Raw genomic sequence first — 19,323 nt, 5'->3', positions numbered from 1 at the left:
GAGCTCTTTGAAGTTGTGGCTGATGAATCTTTGTAGCTCAAGCTACCCTAGCTCATTTTATTCCATTCTGTCATTAGGCAGAGCTTCACGGCTCTCTGAATGGAGCTGAGGGCTGCCCCGTGCCTGTGTCCCAGGGGTACTCCTCTAGCAGTGAAGCACTCCATGCTCAGTTCATCATGCAGGGCTCCACACGTTAGATCATCTGCCGGCTGGAGTCCTGCACACTCTTCAGTTCTCTGGGCTAAATATTATTATTTTTATTTTATTATTTGTTTAAATAATAAATCTTTATTGTTCAGATTATTACAGGTGTTCCTCTTTTTTATTTTCCCCCCATAGCTCCCCTCCACCTGATTCCCCACCCCTCCCCATGCCCTTACCCCCCGCCACTGTCTTCATCCATAGGTGTAAGATTTTTGTCCAATCTCTTCCTGCACCCCTCAGACCCCCTTACCCCTGAGAATTGTCCATCCGCTCCCTTTCTATGTCCCTGATTCTATTATATTCACCAGTCCATTCTGTTCTTCAGATTTTTTATTCACTTGATTTTTAGATTTACTTGTTGGTAGGTAGGTATTTGATGTCTTTTTATTGTTCATAATTTTTATCTTTACCTTTTTCTTCTTCTTCCTCTTATTAAAGAATACCCTTCAGCATTTCATGTAATCCTGGTTTGGTGGTGATGAACTCCTTTAGCTTTTTCTTGTCTGTGAAGCTCTTCGTCTGACCTTCAATTCTGAATGATAGCTTTTCTGGGTAGAGTAATCTTGGTTGTAGGTTCTTGCTGTTCATCACTTTGAATATTTCTTGCCACTCCCATCTGGCCTGCATAGTTTCTGTTGAGAAATCAGCTGACAGTCGTATGGGTACTCCTTTGTAGGTAACTAACTGTTTTTCTCTTGCTGCTTTCAAGATTCTCTCTTTAAAAAAAAAAAAAGATTCTCTCTTTGTCTTTTGCCCTTGGCATTTTAATTATGATGTGTCTTGGTGTGGTCCTCTTTGGATTCCTCTTGTTTGGGATTCTGTGTGTTTCCTGAACTTGTAAGTCTATTTCTTTCACCAGGTGGGGGAAGTTTTCTGTCATTATTTCTTCAAATAGGTTTTCAGTATCTTGCTCTCTCTCTTCTTCTGGCACCCCAAAAATTCAGATGTTGGTACACTTAAAGCCATCCCAGAGGCTCCTTACGCTATCCTCACACTTTTGGATTCTTCTTTCTTTCCGCCTCTTTGTTTGTGTGTATTTTGCTTCCTCATATTCCAGATCTTTGGTTTGACTCTTGGGGTACGGTGATCTACAGTTGAGTTTCTGTATATTCTTTATTTCAGACAGTGTATGCTTAATTTCTGACTGGTCCTTTTCTATTTTTTTGGCATTCTCATTAAGGTCCTTGAAGGTCTCACTAAGTTCCTTGGAGGTCTCTTCAAGTTTCTCAGTGGTTTTTATAAGATTCTTGAGTGACCTTATAAATGTGGTTCTGAACACTGTGTTGCCCAGTAGTTTACTTTCCTCCATCTCTCCTATTCGTGACATGCTTCGGTGTCCACATTTTGGCTGCCTCCCTGTGTTGATGGAGTGGCTTTGTGTGGTCAGTGAGCTATAGGGGCCGGTAGCTCAGCTTCCCCAATCTCCCTAGGTGGTCGCTCTTGGTACACCCCTTTGTGGGCTGAGTGCAAAGTCTTGGTGTAGTTAAACCTTGATTGCTGTTGGTACACTGGGAGGAATTAACCTCCAGGCCAATTGGCTGTGAGGACCCGCTGTGTCTATAATGGAAGCACTGCTGTGCTGGAGACACGCTTATGGTACAGGACTTGTTTCAGTGGGGCTTTGGTGCTCACTGAGTCCGCCTCCCGAATGTGTCACTTATGGAGGTGAGGAGTTGAAATCTGGTGTCTCACACTGACCACTAGGTACACTGGCTTCTGGGTCTCCAATGGGGTGCAGTTCAGCTACTGTCTGAGGCCACCCTGCAGGAGCTACAGCGAGAACTACCATCCTCTCCTCCCTGCTTGGAGCTTGGAGGCTTTGGAGCTGTCTGCACCGGGTTGCAAGTTTACTAGCTTAAACTGCAATAGAGAAGGCCATTCATATGCAAAAGCTGCTGCTAGGAGCTTGGGTGTGTTTGTAGATTGTGCGGGGTGGAGTCTCAGGGCGTCACTAGGCTAGGGCGTGGCAAACAGCGATGACTGGCAGTGAGTCGCCTCCAACCCCGTCCTTGCGTCTCGCGCCCCAGCGCAGCCAACAATTCTACCTCCACGCAGCTCTGCTAGCAAGCCACCCTCACTCTCTGACCCGATGGCAGACAGCCCAGTCTCTCCCCAGAAACTGGATTTCAGAGAGATTGGGAGCTTGTCTCTCTTCGGATTGAAGAAAGCAACGCCCGTCACCAGCTGGGTTCCGCTGCCAGCCCGTATCGCGCGCGCTCCCCTGTACCTCAGTTTTTCAGTGTTTGTGCCCTGCTTGCTCCCCTCTCTTTCGGTCTAGTTGTAGAGCTTCTGCTCAGCCAGCTTTTCCGTGGTTCTGGGTGATAGACGTTCTGTCTTTTAGTTGTAGTTTTGAAAATTGTTGTGGACGGCAGCAGCCCAGATGTTTACCTATGCCGCCATCTTCCCCTAACTCTGGGCTAAATATTTTTAGTATTGATAGTTTGCTTTCCTGGTTTCTCGTTTTTGTGTAAATAAGTATGAATTTTCTTTACCTCTCCCAGTGTTTAGCATCATAGAATTTTAAGAATTGAAAGGGGCTAGAATTTACCTAGTTCTGGCCCTTAATCCAACTAATATTCATTGATTCATTGAGTCATTGACACTGACATAAGAGACATTTTGAATATTGCACTAAGAATAAAGAGGAAGTGTAGATTTAGTAGATTTTTAAAAAAGTCCATCTTTCATTGTTTTAAATTTTTTGTGCTGCTGGATATCTTCAGAATAATGAGCAAAATAAAAAGATGTTTTGTGCTAAAGCAGTATATACAGTATAGGAAGATCTTCAGATTTTTATAGCGTTATCATTAAGAATTTGACTCCAAAGCTAAGCCATCTGGGCTTCAATCCTGGATCTACACATATAAATGTAATCTCTTTGGGTCTCAGTTTGCATATTTGTGAAACAAGGTTAATAATAATACAGGGTGTTGTGAGGTTTAAATGAGTTAGTACTTGCAAGGCACTAAGAATTATGTGTGGTACACAGAAAATCTTCAGTATATGGTTACTGCTGCACTGCCACCATTATGGAGTGATGCAGGCTCCTGGGGAGATGTGGAATGCCCCTTTGGGATTCCTGGTCGAACCTTACTAAATCACCTGTGCTTATGGTATAAGTTCGTTGTCTTAATTAGAGACCCTACGTATCATTCTCTGCGCCAAAGCCCAATGTGCCCAGACTGTAACTACATCTATGGAGTAAGGAAGTACTTTGCCACAGGGTTTTACTGTAGAAGCAGTTTAAGTAATGGCAGAAGACGCATTAGCTTTTGAGTCAGTTCCTTTGAGACAAACTCGCTAAAAATCAATTTCCTATCTTTTTCCAAAAAGTAAATTCATTTTCTCCATTGACATTTTGTAAACAAAATAGTGGCAAATTGTGTTTTGTGCAATATAATATTTAAAGTGAATTTAATTTTCCTTAGTAAACTGCTTTTAATGATGCAGCAGAAATTTTCTTCCCCAATTGTCAGGTTGCTATCAAGATTATAGACAAGAGCCAGCTAGATGAAGAAAACTTGAAGAAGATATTCCGGGAAGTTCAAATTATGAAGATGCTTTGCCACCCACATATCATCAGGCTTTACCAGGTAGGAAACACTAGTGGCTGATTGTTTGGCAACAAAAACCAGCCTTAGGAAAAGAGGCGGTGGGTGAACATCTGTAGCTTTTTTTATTCTGTGTTAGTGTGTTCATCCTACTGTTTTCCCCACTGTTTTCCCCCTGCTCAGTACTCAGGTGTCCTCTGGCTATTTACTACTAAGGCCATCCCACCCAGACAACTTGTTCTTTAAAACTTGGGTGCCATTCTTAGTGAAAATTACACAAAAAGATTATTCAGAAGATGATGAGAACTTATTTATTTAGGTCAGAATCCTAAAACAGAATGGGAAACTCAAAAGGAACAGAGAGTTTTGAGAGATGAAAAGTTTGAGATGAATATAACATTATTATTATTACTAGAGGCCCGGTGAATGAAATTTGTGCACGGGGGTGTGTGTGTGTCCCTCAGCCCAGCCTGCACCCTCTCCCATCTGGGACCCCTTGGGGGATATCTGACTGCCTGTTTAGGCCTGATCCCGGTGGGAATGGGCCTAAACGGGAAGTCAGACATCCCTCTCACAATCCAGGACTGTTGGCCTCCCAACTGCTCGCCTGTCTGATTGCCTGATTGCCCCTAACCACTTCTGCCTGCCAGCCTGATCACCCCCTAACCACTCCCCTGCCAGCCTGATTGATGCCTAACTGCTCCCCTGCTGGCCCAATTGCTCCTAACTGCCCTGCTAGCCTGGTTGTCCCTAACTGCCCTCCCCTGCAGGCCTGGTCGCCCCCAACTGCCCTCCCCTGCTGGCCTGGTCACCCCTAACTGCTCTCCCTTGATGGCCTGGTCACCCCTAACTGCTCTCCCCTGCAGGCCTGGTTGCCCCCGCCACTGCCCTCCCCTGCAGGCCTGGTCACCCCCCAACTGCCATCCCCTGCTGGCCCGGTCACCCCTAATTTCCCTCCCTTGCCATCCTGGTCGCCCCTAACTGCCCTCCCCTGCTGGCCCAATTGCCCCTAACTGCCCTCCCCTGCAGGCCTGGTCACCCCCAACTGCCCTCCCCTGCAGGCCTGGTCACCCCCAACTGCCCTCCCCTACAGGCCCGGTCATTCCTAACTGCCCTCCCCTGCAGGCCTGATTGCTCCCAACTGCCCTCCCTTTCAGGCCTGGTCCCTCCCAACTGCCCTTCCTGGCTGGCCTAATCGCCCACAACTGCCCTCCCCTGTAGGCCATCTTGTGGCAGCCATCTTGTGTCCACATGGGGGCAGCCATCTTTGACCACATGGGGGTGGCCATCTTGTGTTGGAGTGATGGTCAATTTGCATATTACCTCTTTATTATATAGGATTATTTAATCCTTACCCAAGGATATTTTCCATTGATTTTTTAGAGTGGAAAAGAGAGGGAAAGATAGAAATATCGATCTGAGAGAAACATCGATTGGTTGCCTCCTGCACGTGCCCCAACCACGGTTGGGGCTGGGGAGGAACCTGCCACCAAGGTACATGCCCTTGACCAGAATCAAACCTGGGACCCTTCAGTCTGCAGGCTGATGCTCTTTCCACTGAGACAAACTGGCTAGGGCAGCATTATTTTTTATTACATTATTTGAATACTAATTTCTGTGATAATGTTATGAATTACGATGGCAAAGGATATTTTTAAGTATGGCTTTTAAAAAATATATATATTTTATTGATTTTTTTTACAGAGAGGAAGGGAGAGGGATAGAGAGTTAGAAACATCGATGAGAGAGAAACATCGATCAGCTGCCTCCTGCACACCCCCTACTGGGGATGTGCCCGCAACCAAAGTACATGTCCTTGACCAGAATCGAACCTGGGGCCCTTCAGTCCACAGGCTGACTCTCTATCCAATGAGCCAAACTGGTTAGGGCAAGCATGGCTTCTTTTATCAGTCAGAAACTACTTCTTTTCTAGTCTAGTAGAGTCCTGACTTAGTTTTTACCTTTCCAAGGTAGCATTTGATTATTTACTTTTTCTTTTTCTGTTTTAAAAATATTTTTATTGATTTCAGAGAGGGAGAAAAAGGGAAGAGAGGGAGAGAGAGATAGAAACATTCGTGATGAGAGAGAATCATTGATTGGCTGCCTCCTGCACACCCCCTACTGGGGATCGAGCCTGTAACCCGGGCATGTGCCCTTGACCAGAATTGAACCCGGGGCCCTTCAATCCGCAGGCCAACATTCTATCCACTGAGCCAAATTGGCCAGGGCTAGCATTTGATTATTTTGATAACCAAGGGATCGAGACTGTGTAATGGAAGAGACTTCTAATTTAGTTTTCTTGCCTTCCCAAGAAACATGAGTATTCCATGCCATCATAAAAAATGATTGTAATTGCTGGAATCTCAAGGCAAATAGGAGAGGAGGATCTTGCTGTAGCAGGCTGGTGGAAGTGGTATTTTGGAAGAGGTGAGGCTCTGGGTGCTTCTCAAGTTGCTTTGTGTTGGCAGCCACAGCTGTGCCTCTGCATAGAGCCATCCTGCTCAGTGCTTTCTGCTAGAGCAGCCATCACCTGGTTCTGCAGGTCGTGCCCCCACTTGGTGCATTTGCTGCTGTTGGTCTGCAGTAAATGTTTACTGGCCCAGAAGAAATCATGTCATGATGTTGGTATGTGGGGTTAAGGCTACAGCTTAAGGCTCTTCTCTGGCATCAAGTACTCACATAATGAAATGAACTAGCTCCACAGAGCACACTTGTTGAAATTTATCAGACTAAATTTTGTTGCATTACACCTACATTGTGCCCCAGAAGCCAACCTGTGAAAGGTTTCTGGTGTTGCCTGAAGACCTGTGTCGGCAAACTGAGGGGTGTCTAACCTTTGCTTCCTTCCTGTCTGATAGGCTGAGTAAACTTCTTGACCTCACTTTGTTTTTTAATTAATTGTCACCTGAGGCTATTTTTTCCCCATTGATTTCTTTTTTTAGAGAGAGTGGGATGGAGGGGGAGAGATAGACAGAGAAACATCGATGTGAGAGAGACCCATTGACCAGTTGCCTCCCACCCCCAACCCCACCTGGGCTGGGGATTGAGCCTGCAACCAAGGTACATGCCCTTGACTGGAATCGAACCGGGACCCTGCAGTCTGCAGGCTGACACTCTATCTACTGAGCCAAACCAGCTAAGGATCTTGACCTCACTTTCTAAAAATAAATAATCTTTAAATGATTATAGGGCTTCTCAGGCTGACCTTTCTCAAGAAGTTAACTTATAGGTATTAACCTTATAACCAAATTCTGCAAGATTACCTTTCTTACCCAATGTTTCATTAGCCTGTAAGAATTGCCATACTTTTCAGCCTTGGCTTTGCACAGTGCTCTCTTTTAAGCTTTAATTTTGCTCTCTGGTAGCTTATATTGTTAATGAAAGATTCTGAGCTGCCAGGTGAATGGCTGCCAACTTGTCTTCATACTGTATCAAGGCAGTTTTCAGGTCATTTGCCAAAGCTTTAGTCTCCTCGGGTTTATAGAGTTAGCCAAATACAGGTGAACTCTTGAAAAGTTGAATAATAAACGAACATTTGCAGTTAGTGAAAGACCTGAAGGTAAAAGGGGTACATATACATATGACATTTATTTTTTCTTTGATTATTTTTCTAAAGACCTGCATATATTTAGAGCACTTACTTTTTGTTATATAAATTAACGTACAGAGGCTTGCAAGCATTGGGCTAATATCACCAGTGTATAGCTTTTTAATTTTTTTTTAATACTCACCCAAGGATATGCTTCCCTGATTTTAGAGAGATGGAAAGGGGATGAGAGAGAGAGAGAGAGAGAGAGAGAGAGAGAGGTCGGCTGCCTCCTATACATGCCCCCAACAGGGATCACAACCTAGGTATGTGCCCTGACTGGGAATCAAACCAGCAACCTTTTGGTGCACAGGACGACACTCCAACCAACTGAGCCAGAGCTACATAGAGTTCTTAAAAATTAAAGAGGAAAAAGAATGACACAGTTATTAGATTGAGAAATTAAATTAATGTGAACTTATAGAAGGAGTACCATGAAACCACTGAAAAAGAAGTTAATCTATTATAATAATAAAAGGCCAAGAGGCATCATGACCAAAATGACCAAACGACCCATCACCAGGAAGTGCATGGAGCACTTCTCGGCCATAATGACCTAACAACCGCCACTGTGGCCGGCGAACTGGCCCGATCAGGGGGTGGGGCTAGCTGCCAACCTTACGGCCCCTCCCCCCTACCAGCTTGCCCCTGATCGGACTCTCCCATCCCAATCAAGAGCTGGGCCTGCCAGCCAAATGCCCCCTCCCCTCCCCCCACCCCCTACCAGCAGAGCCCCCATCAGCCCGCCCCACCACGATAGGCCTGCAGCCCCTCTCCCTGGCTTCCCTACCCCTGATCACACCCCCTACCCAAATAGGGGGCGGGGCTGGCCAGCCAACCTCCTGCAGCCCCTCCCCCTGCCCGGCCCCACCCCAGATCAGCCCCCACACCCCGATCAGGGGCAGGGCTACCGGCCAACCACCCATGGCCCCTCACCCAGGCCTCTGGCCCTTGATTGGCACCCCCCAACCACCCCATTCTAGTGCAGGAGTGGCTGGCTCACTGCCCACAGCCCCTCCCCATGGCCGGCCCCACGCCCAATCTGTCCCCCAAACCCAGTCAGTCCCTCAACCCCAATCGAGGGCAGGGCCTGCTGGCCAATCACCAGTGGTCCCTTCCCCCAGCCGGCCTGGCCCTGATCAGGGGCCCTGACCGGGCCCTGATACAGGCAGGCCAGCTGGTCAACCTCCCACCGTCTCCTCCTCCTGACAGGCCCAGCCCTGATCTGCCCTGATTGGGGCTGGGCCAGCCGGACCCCACCCACGAATTCGTGCACTGGGCCTCTAGTCTATAATAATCTATAATAATAAAAACCTAATACGCTAATTAGACCAGACAGCTGAACAACATTCTGGACATCCTTCAGATGAAGCTGCAGCGGCGGGGGCCAAGGCAGAGGCAGTTAGGGGTGATCAGGCAGGTAGATGAGTGGTTAGGGGTGATTAGGCAGGTAGATGAGTGGTTAGGTGCAATCAGGCAGGCAGGCGAGTGATTAGGGGCGATCAGGCAGGCGAGTGGTTAGGGGCTATCAGGCAGGTGAGCAGTTATGGGCATCAGGAAGGCAGGCTAGTGGTTAGGGGTGATGAGGCAGGCAAGCGAGTGGTTAGGAGGCAATGGTCCCAGATTGCAAGAGGGTGAAGGCCAGGCTGAGGCCGAATTTCGTGTACTGGGCCTCTAGTCTATAATAATCCTATATAATAAAGAGGTAATATGCAAATTGACTGTCAGGCCATCACAAGATGGCAGCACCCACAGCAGAGGCGGGGCTGGCTGCCCCGCGCACCTGCCACGGTAGTCCCCTCAGCCCTGCTCGAGGCCTCGGGTCCTCCTGCACTCCCCACTGACTGACAGCTCACCCAGGCTCTTCCCTTACCCCAGAATTTATTGGTATCCATCTATACTAATAAAAGGGTAATATGCAAATTGGTCAGGACGCCCTCACAGTAACGACCGAACAGCAGGCTGCGTGGGGTGAACAGGCCGGCAGGGGGGTTAGTGAGGGACGACCAAATGACTGAACAGCAGGCTGCATGGGGCAACTAGGCCAGCAGGGGAGTTAGTGAGGGATGACCAAATGACTGAACAGCAGGCTGCATGTGGTGACCAGGCCAGCAGGGGGTTAGTGAGGGATGACCAAACAACTGAACAAGCAGGCTGTGTGGGGAGACCAGGCTGGCAGGGGGAGCAGTTAGGGATGACCAGGCCAGCAGAGGGGGGCAGGGAGGGGCGACCAGGCCAGCACGGGGGGCAGGGAGGGGTGACCAGTCCATCAGAGGGGGGAGTGAGGGGTGATGAGGCCAGCAGGGGGGGCAGTTGAGGGCAACCAGGCTGGCCTAGGGGGGAAGTTAGGGTCAACCAGCCTTGTCAGGGGGAAAGTTAGGGGCGACCGGGCTGGCAGGGGGGCATTTAGGGGCTATCAGGCAGGCAGGCAAGTGAGCAGTTAGGAGCCAGCAGTCCCAGAATGTGAGAGGTCCCCGGTGCCAGAGGGAAACCTGGGTCCCAGGTGCCAGAGGGAAGCTGGTGCCGGCAGCTGGGGGATGGAAGGCCTACACTACACGAATTTCATGTATCGAGCCTCTAGTTGTAATATAATGCATAATACATTATATGGTATTAATGTGTAAAGGTGTCAAAGATAAAGTAACTGGCAAATAATTTAACAAGATTATTACCTGTGAAGTGTAGTGAAAGTCTAGAATGCCTGTGTGGCTATTGAATATTAAAATGTGGCTAGAACAAATGTGGAACTGAATTTTTAATTTTTAAAAAATTAACGTGAATGTAAAAACTGAAGCAGTTTACAGTTTTAAAAACTTTTAAAATTGATTTTGGACATATTGGGGTAAATAAAATATATTAGTAGAATTAATTTCACCTTTTTAAAAAACATTTTAATGTGGTTACTAGAAAAGTTAAATCATGTAGTGCTCATATTATATTTCTATTGGACAGCACTTCTCTAGAATGAAATAGAATAAGCTATTCACAGTGTTTCCTCTGGGGAATAAAATGTGAGGTTTTTGGAAAGAGGAAAGCCTTTGGTCTTTGTTTATATACTAGGTATTTAAAATGTTTATAATAAGAGTATATATTCCTATCTTGCTTTAAAAATATTTAGTGAAAAAGGTAAAAAGGAGAAAAGACTAACAATACACTACAACTAATTTAAAAAGTAACAAATATTAGCAAAATATACAATAATTATTATTCATTACATTATACTTATATTACATGCTTATGTAATAATAGTTACAATATATCAAATATATATAAATATGTAAAAGCTATATATAGCCTGGCTGTTTCAAGTGGTTGGAGGTAGTCCCATCCCCCAAAAGGTTGCAGGCTTCATCCCAGGTTGGGGTGCATTCTGGAGGTAACCGATTGATGTTTCTCTCTCTCTTCTCCCTCTTCTAAAATCAATAAAAACATATCCTCGGGTAAGGATTTAAAAATTTTTTTTATATAAATAGATTTAAGCAAAATAGAGACCAAGACAAAATACAAATGAGTAGCTTATGTTACTCGAAGTGGTGGATACTTACATTATTGATAAATGGGCAGTGGGAAGGAAAGTTGTCATTTCTATTTTTAAAAAATAGCCATATGTGATTTCTGTGCCGTTTGTGAGTGATTCCCATTGTTTTTCCTAAGGCTTTTATTTTGTTTTAGTTAGATTTTGGGGGGAACATTTTGAGCTTCAAGTGATCAGTGTTACATTTGAAGTTTTGGGTTCAGAAGCTTCTTTGCTTCTCAGTTTTGTGGCATAAAAGAGATTACAGAGGCCTCACGGAACAACAAAACTGTCTCCCAAGCAGTAAATATTTTCTACGTTTAAGAACTTGGAGGAATACCTATTTTTCCCCTTTCTTCTTAGCATTTATATCTGTCCACTCCCACCAATGTTTTAGTTTTCTTTAAGCAGTAATGGTTATTAATATTTCAAATGACAAAAGAGGAGTCATTAGTTTCTCTTGCTGTGATGTCAGCCTGTCATTTGTGTCACTGTCTGTTACTTTCCTGCCTTTGCATCAGGTTATGGAGACAGAACGGATGATATATCTGGTGACAGAATATGCTAGTGGAGGGGAAATATTTGGTAAGTACATTTATTGCATTCTTTAAACAGCCATTGAGCACATTGTGTCAAACCTAAAATAGCTGCTCCATGCCTTGGTCAGTTGAGCAGCTGTCACTGGATGCTGACCCTGAGTGCTGTCATTTCCGATCAACTAAGTAATTTTAATGATTTTTGATTCACCTATTTAAGTCTCTTCACCACCTTCATTTCCTTAGCAAACATGTTTTATTTATTTCAGTCAGGTGTTGACAGCTGAGATTAAAGATCTCCAAGAACAAACATTCCTCTGAGCATGTGACCCAGGACCTTTCCTATTGCCACAGTCTAATGGGGTTACCAAGAGTGACAGAACCCCCACTTGTGTGGGCCTCTGTTGTGTGAGAAAGAGGCACTTGGAGCAAGCAATCTCACCCTAGTGTATTCTTCAAACTTTTAAGAAATAGGACATGTAACTATACTCCTTACCCTTTGTTCAACAGTTCCCTTCAGGATTCTTGTAATTTTGGAGGCTCTGTCTTCAGTAGCTATTTTCTTCCTCTCACACTTAGCACAACAACAGAATTAAGCAGGAGAATTTGTTACCAGGAAATCTGACTTTTCAAGGTGGTGAAAACAGACCCAATTTTTTTTGGTAACAGTAATAAATGGAGCCAATAAAACTGAAGACTAAACATTCAAATCTGGATTGACATCTTTTTATGCCTAATTATTTTCATTTTGGCAAGTAACTACAGAGAAAAGCTCTTCTTAAATAATTTAGGTTTATCAAGTTTGTTTTTTTGGGGTTTTGTTTTGGTCTAAATATGGATGGTAAGATATTTCTTTTTTTTTTTTTTTAAACAGCCATATTAGACAGCACTTACTAATTTAAAGTATATTTAAGAGTATGGAAGCATTTTTAAAGTGCAGTCATCTTATAAATGACAGATCAGCTGTGACTGTATGGAATTTTTGTGTGTTAAACTTTCCCCACACATCTTAAAATTTTGTGTCTAAGAATCTCAGAATGAATGTGAGTCCTTTTTAAAGGAGGCATCATTATTTCTTAATAATATGTTTAATTGGCTTTGTATATGTGCTTTTGCACAATATTAATCTTGGGAGAAAGAGACCATGTCATCTTAATGTTTATAATAAAATAACCAAACACAGTACAATTCAGATCTACTTTGCTCTTTAGGAAAACAGATTTTAAAAGTACAGAAAACGTAACAGTCCCCTGGTCACACAGATTTTTTGTGGGAATGTAGCTCAAGCCATGAGGAAACAGAATAGTACTTCTCATAATATTATTGTAAAATATTCAGATGATGTATTCCCCAAAGAAAACATTGTGACTGCAACAGGGATGTAACTGTCTCATGAATTCTGATTTTTAAATGTATCTGTATAACAGATGGAAGATGGGCTTATTCAAGTACGTGAGCTGTGGAGGTAGTTAGACCCACTTCTGAATCAGATCATTGCCACCTTTTGCTGTTTTACTTTAAACAAATTACTAAATGATTCTGGGACTCAGTATCATTTTCTACAAACGTAAGATCTGTAATACCTGCTTCACAGTTGTGAAGGTGAAATGAGACGGCATATGTAGAGCCCTAGCACTCTGCTTCCTTCACCTCCATGATGAAGAACAAATGGAGGTTGACTTCTAGTGTGATAATAGGAGGAGCTCTGCTGACCTGCTCCCCAGTGAAAATCATTTCTTAAAAAAAAGAAGACCCAGCCATTTAAAGTCTCTAGAAATGGTCATAAGGATGAGCAGCAAATGAAGAAACTATTCAAGAACATCCATAAAAATTTGGCAAGCAATGAGAGAGTCTGGGTATTTTAATGTTCACCTGAGGATATGTTTTTTGTTTTTCTTTTTAAATTCGTTTTGAGAGAGAGAGAGAGAGACTGAGAAAGAGAGAGAAACGTCGATTGGCTGCCCTCTCTTACGTGCCCTGACTAGTAATTGAATATGCATCCTTTTGGGTACAAGACAATGCCCCAACCTTCTGAGCCACGTGGCGAAGACAAGAGTCTGGGGTTTTTAATCAGTACTGCTCGCTGTTTCCCTTTCATCAACTCAGCAAGATAGAGATGCCACTGAAGGCTACTATAGTTAGAATATAATCCCCCACTCCCACTCCTCCAACTTAAGACTAACAGCTTTCTTTCCAGAGGACTAGGACATCAGCATTTCTCATCCTTCCCCAAGCTAGCTACCTGTTGCTGCTGCTAATAAATCCTGGGTAAATGCAACTGAAGTGTGGGGACTCCTTTTTTCCACTCAGCCCTTACTTACGGAGTTTGGGTATGGTGTGCTAAGAATACTGGGGCCCAGGATCACTCTTGTCTCAAGTTGTAAATCAGTGGCTCCATCCTAATAGAGGCAAGCTGAGAAGATCTCAGGCTGCATCCCTTCTTCCTCTATTGAGCTCTGAGCTCATTCAGTGAATGTCACTCAGAGAGGACTTTACCACTGTCCCCACACCTAGCTTCAGGCCTGGGCTCAGAATTTGCCAGAAGGAGAAACATTGTAAAACAGCTCCTAATTTCTTCAAGGAAGTGATTTTATTTGTTACAAAGAATGAAGCTCAAGCTTGAAGACCCTCACAAGAAGATTGGAGATTGTGGTAAAAGGCATTTCAGAGCATTTTCAAGAGGCAGGCTACACTGTAGGCCAGCTAGTTTGCAGGAAAGAATCAGAGAAGCTTAGAGCTTTACTGATGTCAGAACACAAATCAAACACTGATTTCAGAAACAATTGCTTCAAAGGCACCTACATTTGAGTGGATTGTTTGTAGAACAGTTTACATTCCAGGGCCTTGTTGAAAACAATAGAGCACCCAGCCAGCAATTATTGACGTTTAACAGTTGGGTGTAGTCAAGGAAAGACAGGAAGAGAGCCCTATCCAAATCATGGTGATCCAGTGCTCTGAGGGTAGCTGGATATACCAAAGCTATGCCTTCCTGAGGGACAGCATCGTAAGATGAACACTATGTATGTGGGAATAAACTTCACTAAAACACTCAACCAGTCACTAAACAAACAAGCTATAGCAATAACATGTCCAGAAGGTTAGAGGTGTGCCAGTACCCAGAGGTGCTACAATGTATTATCCTATATAATAAAGAGGTAATATGCAAATTGACCATCACTCCAGCACACAAGATGGCTGCCCCCATGTGGTCAAAGATGGCCACCCCCATGTGGACACAAGATGGCCACCACAAGATGGCCAGCAGGGGAGGGCAGTTGGGGGAGACCCAGGCCTGCAGGGGAGGGCAGTTGGAGGCAACCAAGCCTGCAGGGGAGGGCAGTTGGGGGAGACCAGGTCTGCAGGGGAGGACAGTTGGGGGCGACCAGGCCTGCAGGGGAGGGAAGTTGGGGGTGACTGGGCCAGCAGGAGAAAGCAGTTGGGGGCAATGGGACTGGCAGGGGAGCAGTTAGGCGTCGATCAGGCTGGCAGGGGAGTGGTTAGGTGGTGATCAGGATGGCAGGCAGGCGAGCGGTTAGGAACCAGCAGTCCCAGATTGTGAGAGGGATGTCCGAGGGGTCCCAGATTGGAGAGGGTGCAGGCTGGGCTGAGGGACAACCCCCCAGTACACGAATTTTGTGCACTGAGCCTCTAGTCTGAAATAACAAGAAAAACTACCAGGCATGCACACAAACATGAAAGTGTGACTCATGTACTAGACAAAAGGCATGTCACAGAAACTGCCTTTAAGAGAGACCAGATGTCAGATTTATCAGAGAAAGACTTTAAAGTAGCCATTCTGACATGTTCACAGAAACAAAGAATCTCACAATTAAAGTAGTAAATAATGTTATGATGACTGTCATATAAAATAGAGAATATTAATGAAGAGATAGAAATTATTTTTAAAAAACCAAGTGGAAACGACCCATTCAGCTACCCTGTGTCTTTTGATTAGACATTTAATCATTTACATTTAATGTTATTATTGATAGGGATTATTTGTCATTTTTATTCTTTATGCCTATGTTTCTCTATTTCTTCTTATTACAGCAGTCATATTAACATTTCTTGCAATGCTAGTTTGTGGTAATAAACTCCTTTAGCCTTTTTTTGTCTGGGAAGCTTTTTATTTTACCATCTATTTTTCAAATACATATTTTTAAGTTGATTTCAGACAGGAAAGGAGAGGAAGAGAGAGATAGAAACATCAGTGATGAGAGAGAATCACTGGTCAGCTGTCTCCTGCACGCCCCCACCAGGGCCTGGCCCGCAAACTGGGCATGTGCCCCGACCAGGAGTCGAACCGTGACTTCATAGGTCATTGCTCAACCACTGAGCCTCACCTGCCGAGCTCACCATCTATTTTGAATGATAGTCTTGCTGGATAGAGTAGTTTTGGTTTCAGATCCTTGCTTTTCATTAACTTGAGTACTTCATGCCATTCCCTTCTTGCCAGTAGCATTTCAGATGAAAAATCAGCTGACAGCCTTATGGGAGGTCCTTTGTAGGTAATTGCTTTTCTCTTGCTGCTTTTAAAATTCTCTCTTTGTCTGTAATTTATGGCATTTTAATTATGATGTGTCTTGGCGTGGGCCTCTTTGGGTTCTTTTTGCTTTCTGAACTTGTGTGCCTTTTTCTTTAACCAGGTTAGGGAAGTTTACTGCCATTATTTCTTCAATCCCTTGCTCACTTTCTTTTCCTTCTGGCACCCCTAGGATGTTTGTTACATTTCATGGTGCCCCACACTCCCTTAAATTGTCCTGTTTTTTCTTTTTTTTTTTTCTTTTTGGTTCTCTGATTTAAAAATTTTTTTTTCTACCCTGTCTTCTCATATGCTGATCTGATCCTTGCCTTTCTCTAATCTGCTTTATATTCTTTTCAGTGTATTTTAAAAAAATATATTTTATTAATTTTTTACAGAGAGGAAGGGAGAGGGATAGAGAGTTAGAAACATCAATGAGAGAGAAACATCGATCAGCTGCCTCCTGCACATCCCCTACTGGGGATGTGCCCACAACCAAGGTACATGCCCTTGACCGGAATCGAACCTGGGACCTTTCAGTCTGCAGGCCGACGCTCTATCCACTGAGCCAAACCGGTTAGGGCCTTTTCAGTGTATTTTTTATCTCTGCTATATTTCTTCATTTCTGACTGGTATTTCATAGCTTTTATATCTTTATTCATAGTGTTGAACATCCTTATAATCATTACTCTGAACTCTATAGCTGGTAAATTGCTTAGCTCCATTTCATTTAGCTCTTCTTCTGGAGAATTCTCTTATTTTTTCATTTGGGATTTGTTTCTTTGCCTCCCCATTTTGGCTGCCTGTTTGGGTTTGTTTCTATGTATTATGTAGACCTACTACAACTCCCAGTCTTTTTTTTTTTTTCATTAAAACAAAATTTCTTTATTGATTAAGGTATCACATATTTGTCCTCATCCCTCCATTCCCATCCCACACCCCTCCCCACGCATGCCCCCACCCCCCTGTTGTCCTTAACTACTGGTTAGGCTCATATGCATGCACACAAGTCCTTTGGTTGATCTCTCCCCTTTATCCCCACCCTCCCCTACCCTCCCTCTGAGGCCCGACAGTCTGATCCATGCCTCCTTGTTTCTGGGTCTGTTCTTGTTCATCAGTCTATGTTGTTCATCATTTCCCCTAGATGAGTGAGATCATGTGCTGCTAGAAATACACTTATAAGAACCAAAAATGAGACAAGCAATAATGGTTATGCTGAAAGGCAAATGAATCAGTCTGTAGTGAGTTTCTTTCTGGGCCAACAGTTCTTTTGAGACCCAATTTCAATGTCAAACAGTTCCTTATGTGCACATGTCAGCAATGATATTTCAGTTCTGGATGGTGAACAAATGGTGGTAATGCAGGTCCGACCCTCTCTGGTTTGGTCCTTGGCAACCTGCAGTGATGCACAGCTGCTGACTGCTAGTATGGCAAGGCGATGTCAGCATCTTCCATCTCTGGACTGCTTCTCTTCTGTCTTCATGGCTGGAGTAGTCCTGTCGATTCCTCTTGTTGCCGGAATCCACATGGTCTCGGAGTTGTTTTCTGAAAATATACAAACATATTCTCGGCCAAAAGTTAATAAAGGAATATTTTCTATAAATTAGACTTGGGATCCTTTTTCATTTTTTGCCCAAATGATTTTCCTCTGGCTTGTTTTGACACCATGTGTGTTTTTCATGGGTGTCTTGCTGTTAGCATTACAATTAATTTTCTAAAGTACAAATTTTCTAGATGTAATTTACTTACAGGATATTTTTCCTTACATGATATTCTTCTACTATCCCCCCTTTTTTATTTAAATATTAGGAGGCTTTTGAAAATTTTATAATGTAGTCTCGATAGCTTTTAAATTTTAATTTTTTGCACTATAATGTAACTGCTTTAGGTTCATTACATGTTACTCAATTTTATCATGAGATGAATTACCAATAAAAATTTTAGTTAACACTTTAGAAACTGCTTTTTGTCCAGTACTATTAATTTTTCTAGAATATTCGCTTGTTTCAATTAGCCAATTTAAATTAGCCTGAAAACTTGACTACTATTATACTGTCAAATTTATTACTCTAACAACAATCTTATTTTACCCTGTAAATATTAGTGTAAAGGATTATTTGCCTTCTTGAGCAGGCCCTGAGCACTCCTGGTGGTAGGCTGGATTTAGATATCAAAAACCCACATCCCCACCCCATGGGTTCAAGACAACTCAAACAATTCTTGTTGCAGTGAGAGGCAGCTGCTGTCGGCCAAGTCTCTGTCTGTTACCCGGGTCCCGATTTGAGCTGGGCATGGGAAGTTAAGCAGCCATGGGGGCAGGAGACTTCCTTCAGAAGGGGTGAGGGTTCAGGCCCCTGCAAAGTTAGAGGGGTGAGGGTCTGTGTCCCACCTCTGTTGACCCCCAAGTTCTCTCCTGATGGCCCCTCTGCAACTGTGCCTGTCTTAGGTTGTTCCTTCCTGAGGAATCTTACCTGTCTCTGGCTAACCGGACATCCTTCGGGGCCAAGCAGGGTGATGTGAGGTTCAGTTCTGTCTCCTTGGTACCCTATGCCCCCGTGGCCTCCACGCCCAGCACCTGCCTTAGGATCCCCTTGCCTGCTGGCGGGGCCCCAGCACTGATCACGTATCTTGGGGAACCCGGGTTTCTTCTCCAGGGAGGGCCCAGCTTGCCCCACTGGGCGAGAGACAGATCCATGGTACCAGTCATCACGAGGCTTCAACCTTGACATGAACAGAAAGCTCAGGCAACAGCTGTGAGCAATTGGATTGTGAGAAGAGGGTCCCTCTTGGCCAAAAGGGCAAGAGGGACCAATATGGAATGCTCAGGTGCCTTCCCAGGAGGCCCTCTACACAATGGAAGGGATTAAATCCTTACATGTCCTTTTTAAATTGCTGCCAGACATTCAAAGAATTAGTTTGTAAGTTTGCTTGGGATAATTGTGTATTATGCTGTTGTAATTCTAAAACATCAAGAGATGTGTTACCTTTGTCTCCAAGCACCAAAAAGATGATTTTTTTATTGATCCCCAAGGGTGCGAGGTACTATTATAAGTAATGGGGGTAATCCAAATCTGGGAAGAAATTTAATGACATTGTAGAATAATATCATGTAAGGATATTCTTTGCTCTAGGCCATGGCAATTCCCTTTCAAACTGGTTGTCCATTTCTTTTTGTATTGACAAGGTCTTAGTTACATTTTCTGCACCTCTCCAGGGTGCAAGTAGTGATAGTAGTGACACCCTTTCTTTGGTGTCCACACAAGCCAGAAACCTCTCTTTAATTTTACACACAAAGGGGCAGTGTTTTGATTTTGTATCATACAAAAGGGAAGCTGGGTGGAGACCCCTGTGTAATTATACTTTCTTGTCGCACCCATGATCCTCCTGGATGACCAAGGTGTTTGGTATTA

The 19,323-nt window shown here is 44.1% G+C and overlaps 1 protein-coding gene across 2 annotated transcripts in view; it reads left to right on the top strand.

Moving 5' to 3' along the window:
- Nucleotides 1–19,323, top strand: part of SIK3 (SIK family kinase 3) — a gene marked incomplete at its 5' end in the record, with an annotated part of 279,640 nt that overhangs the window by 133,543 nt on the left and 126,774 nt on the right. For both annotated transcript variants that reach the window (XM_079788490.1, XM_079788489.1), the window contains 2 exons: nt 3,681–3,797; nt 11,377–11,440. In XM_079788490.1, coding sequence (XP_079644616.1) covers nt 3,681–3,797; nt 11,377–11,440 — 181 coding nt within the window. The remainder of the gene's footprint in view (nt 1–3,680; nt 3,798–11,376; nt 11,441–19,323) is intronic.

The sequence above is a fragment of the Cnephaeus nilssonii genome, assembly GCF_951640355.1.
Source record: "Cnephaeus nilssonii genome assembly, chromosome: 13".
NCBI lineage: Eukaryota > Metazoa > Chordata > Mammalia > Chiroptera > Vespertilionidae > Cnephaeus > Cnephaeus nilssonii.
Note: the sequence above shows the minus strand (reverse complement) of the source record. Positions and strands in the feature narration are given on the sequence as shown.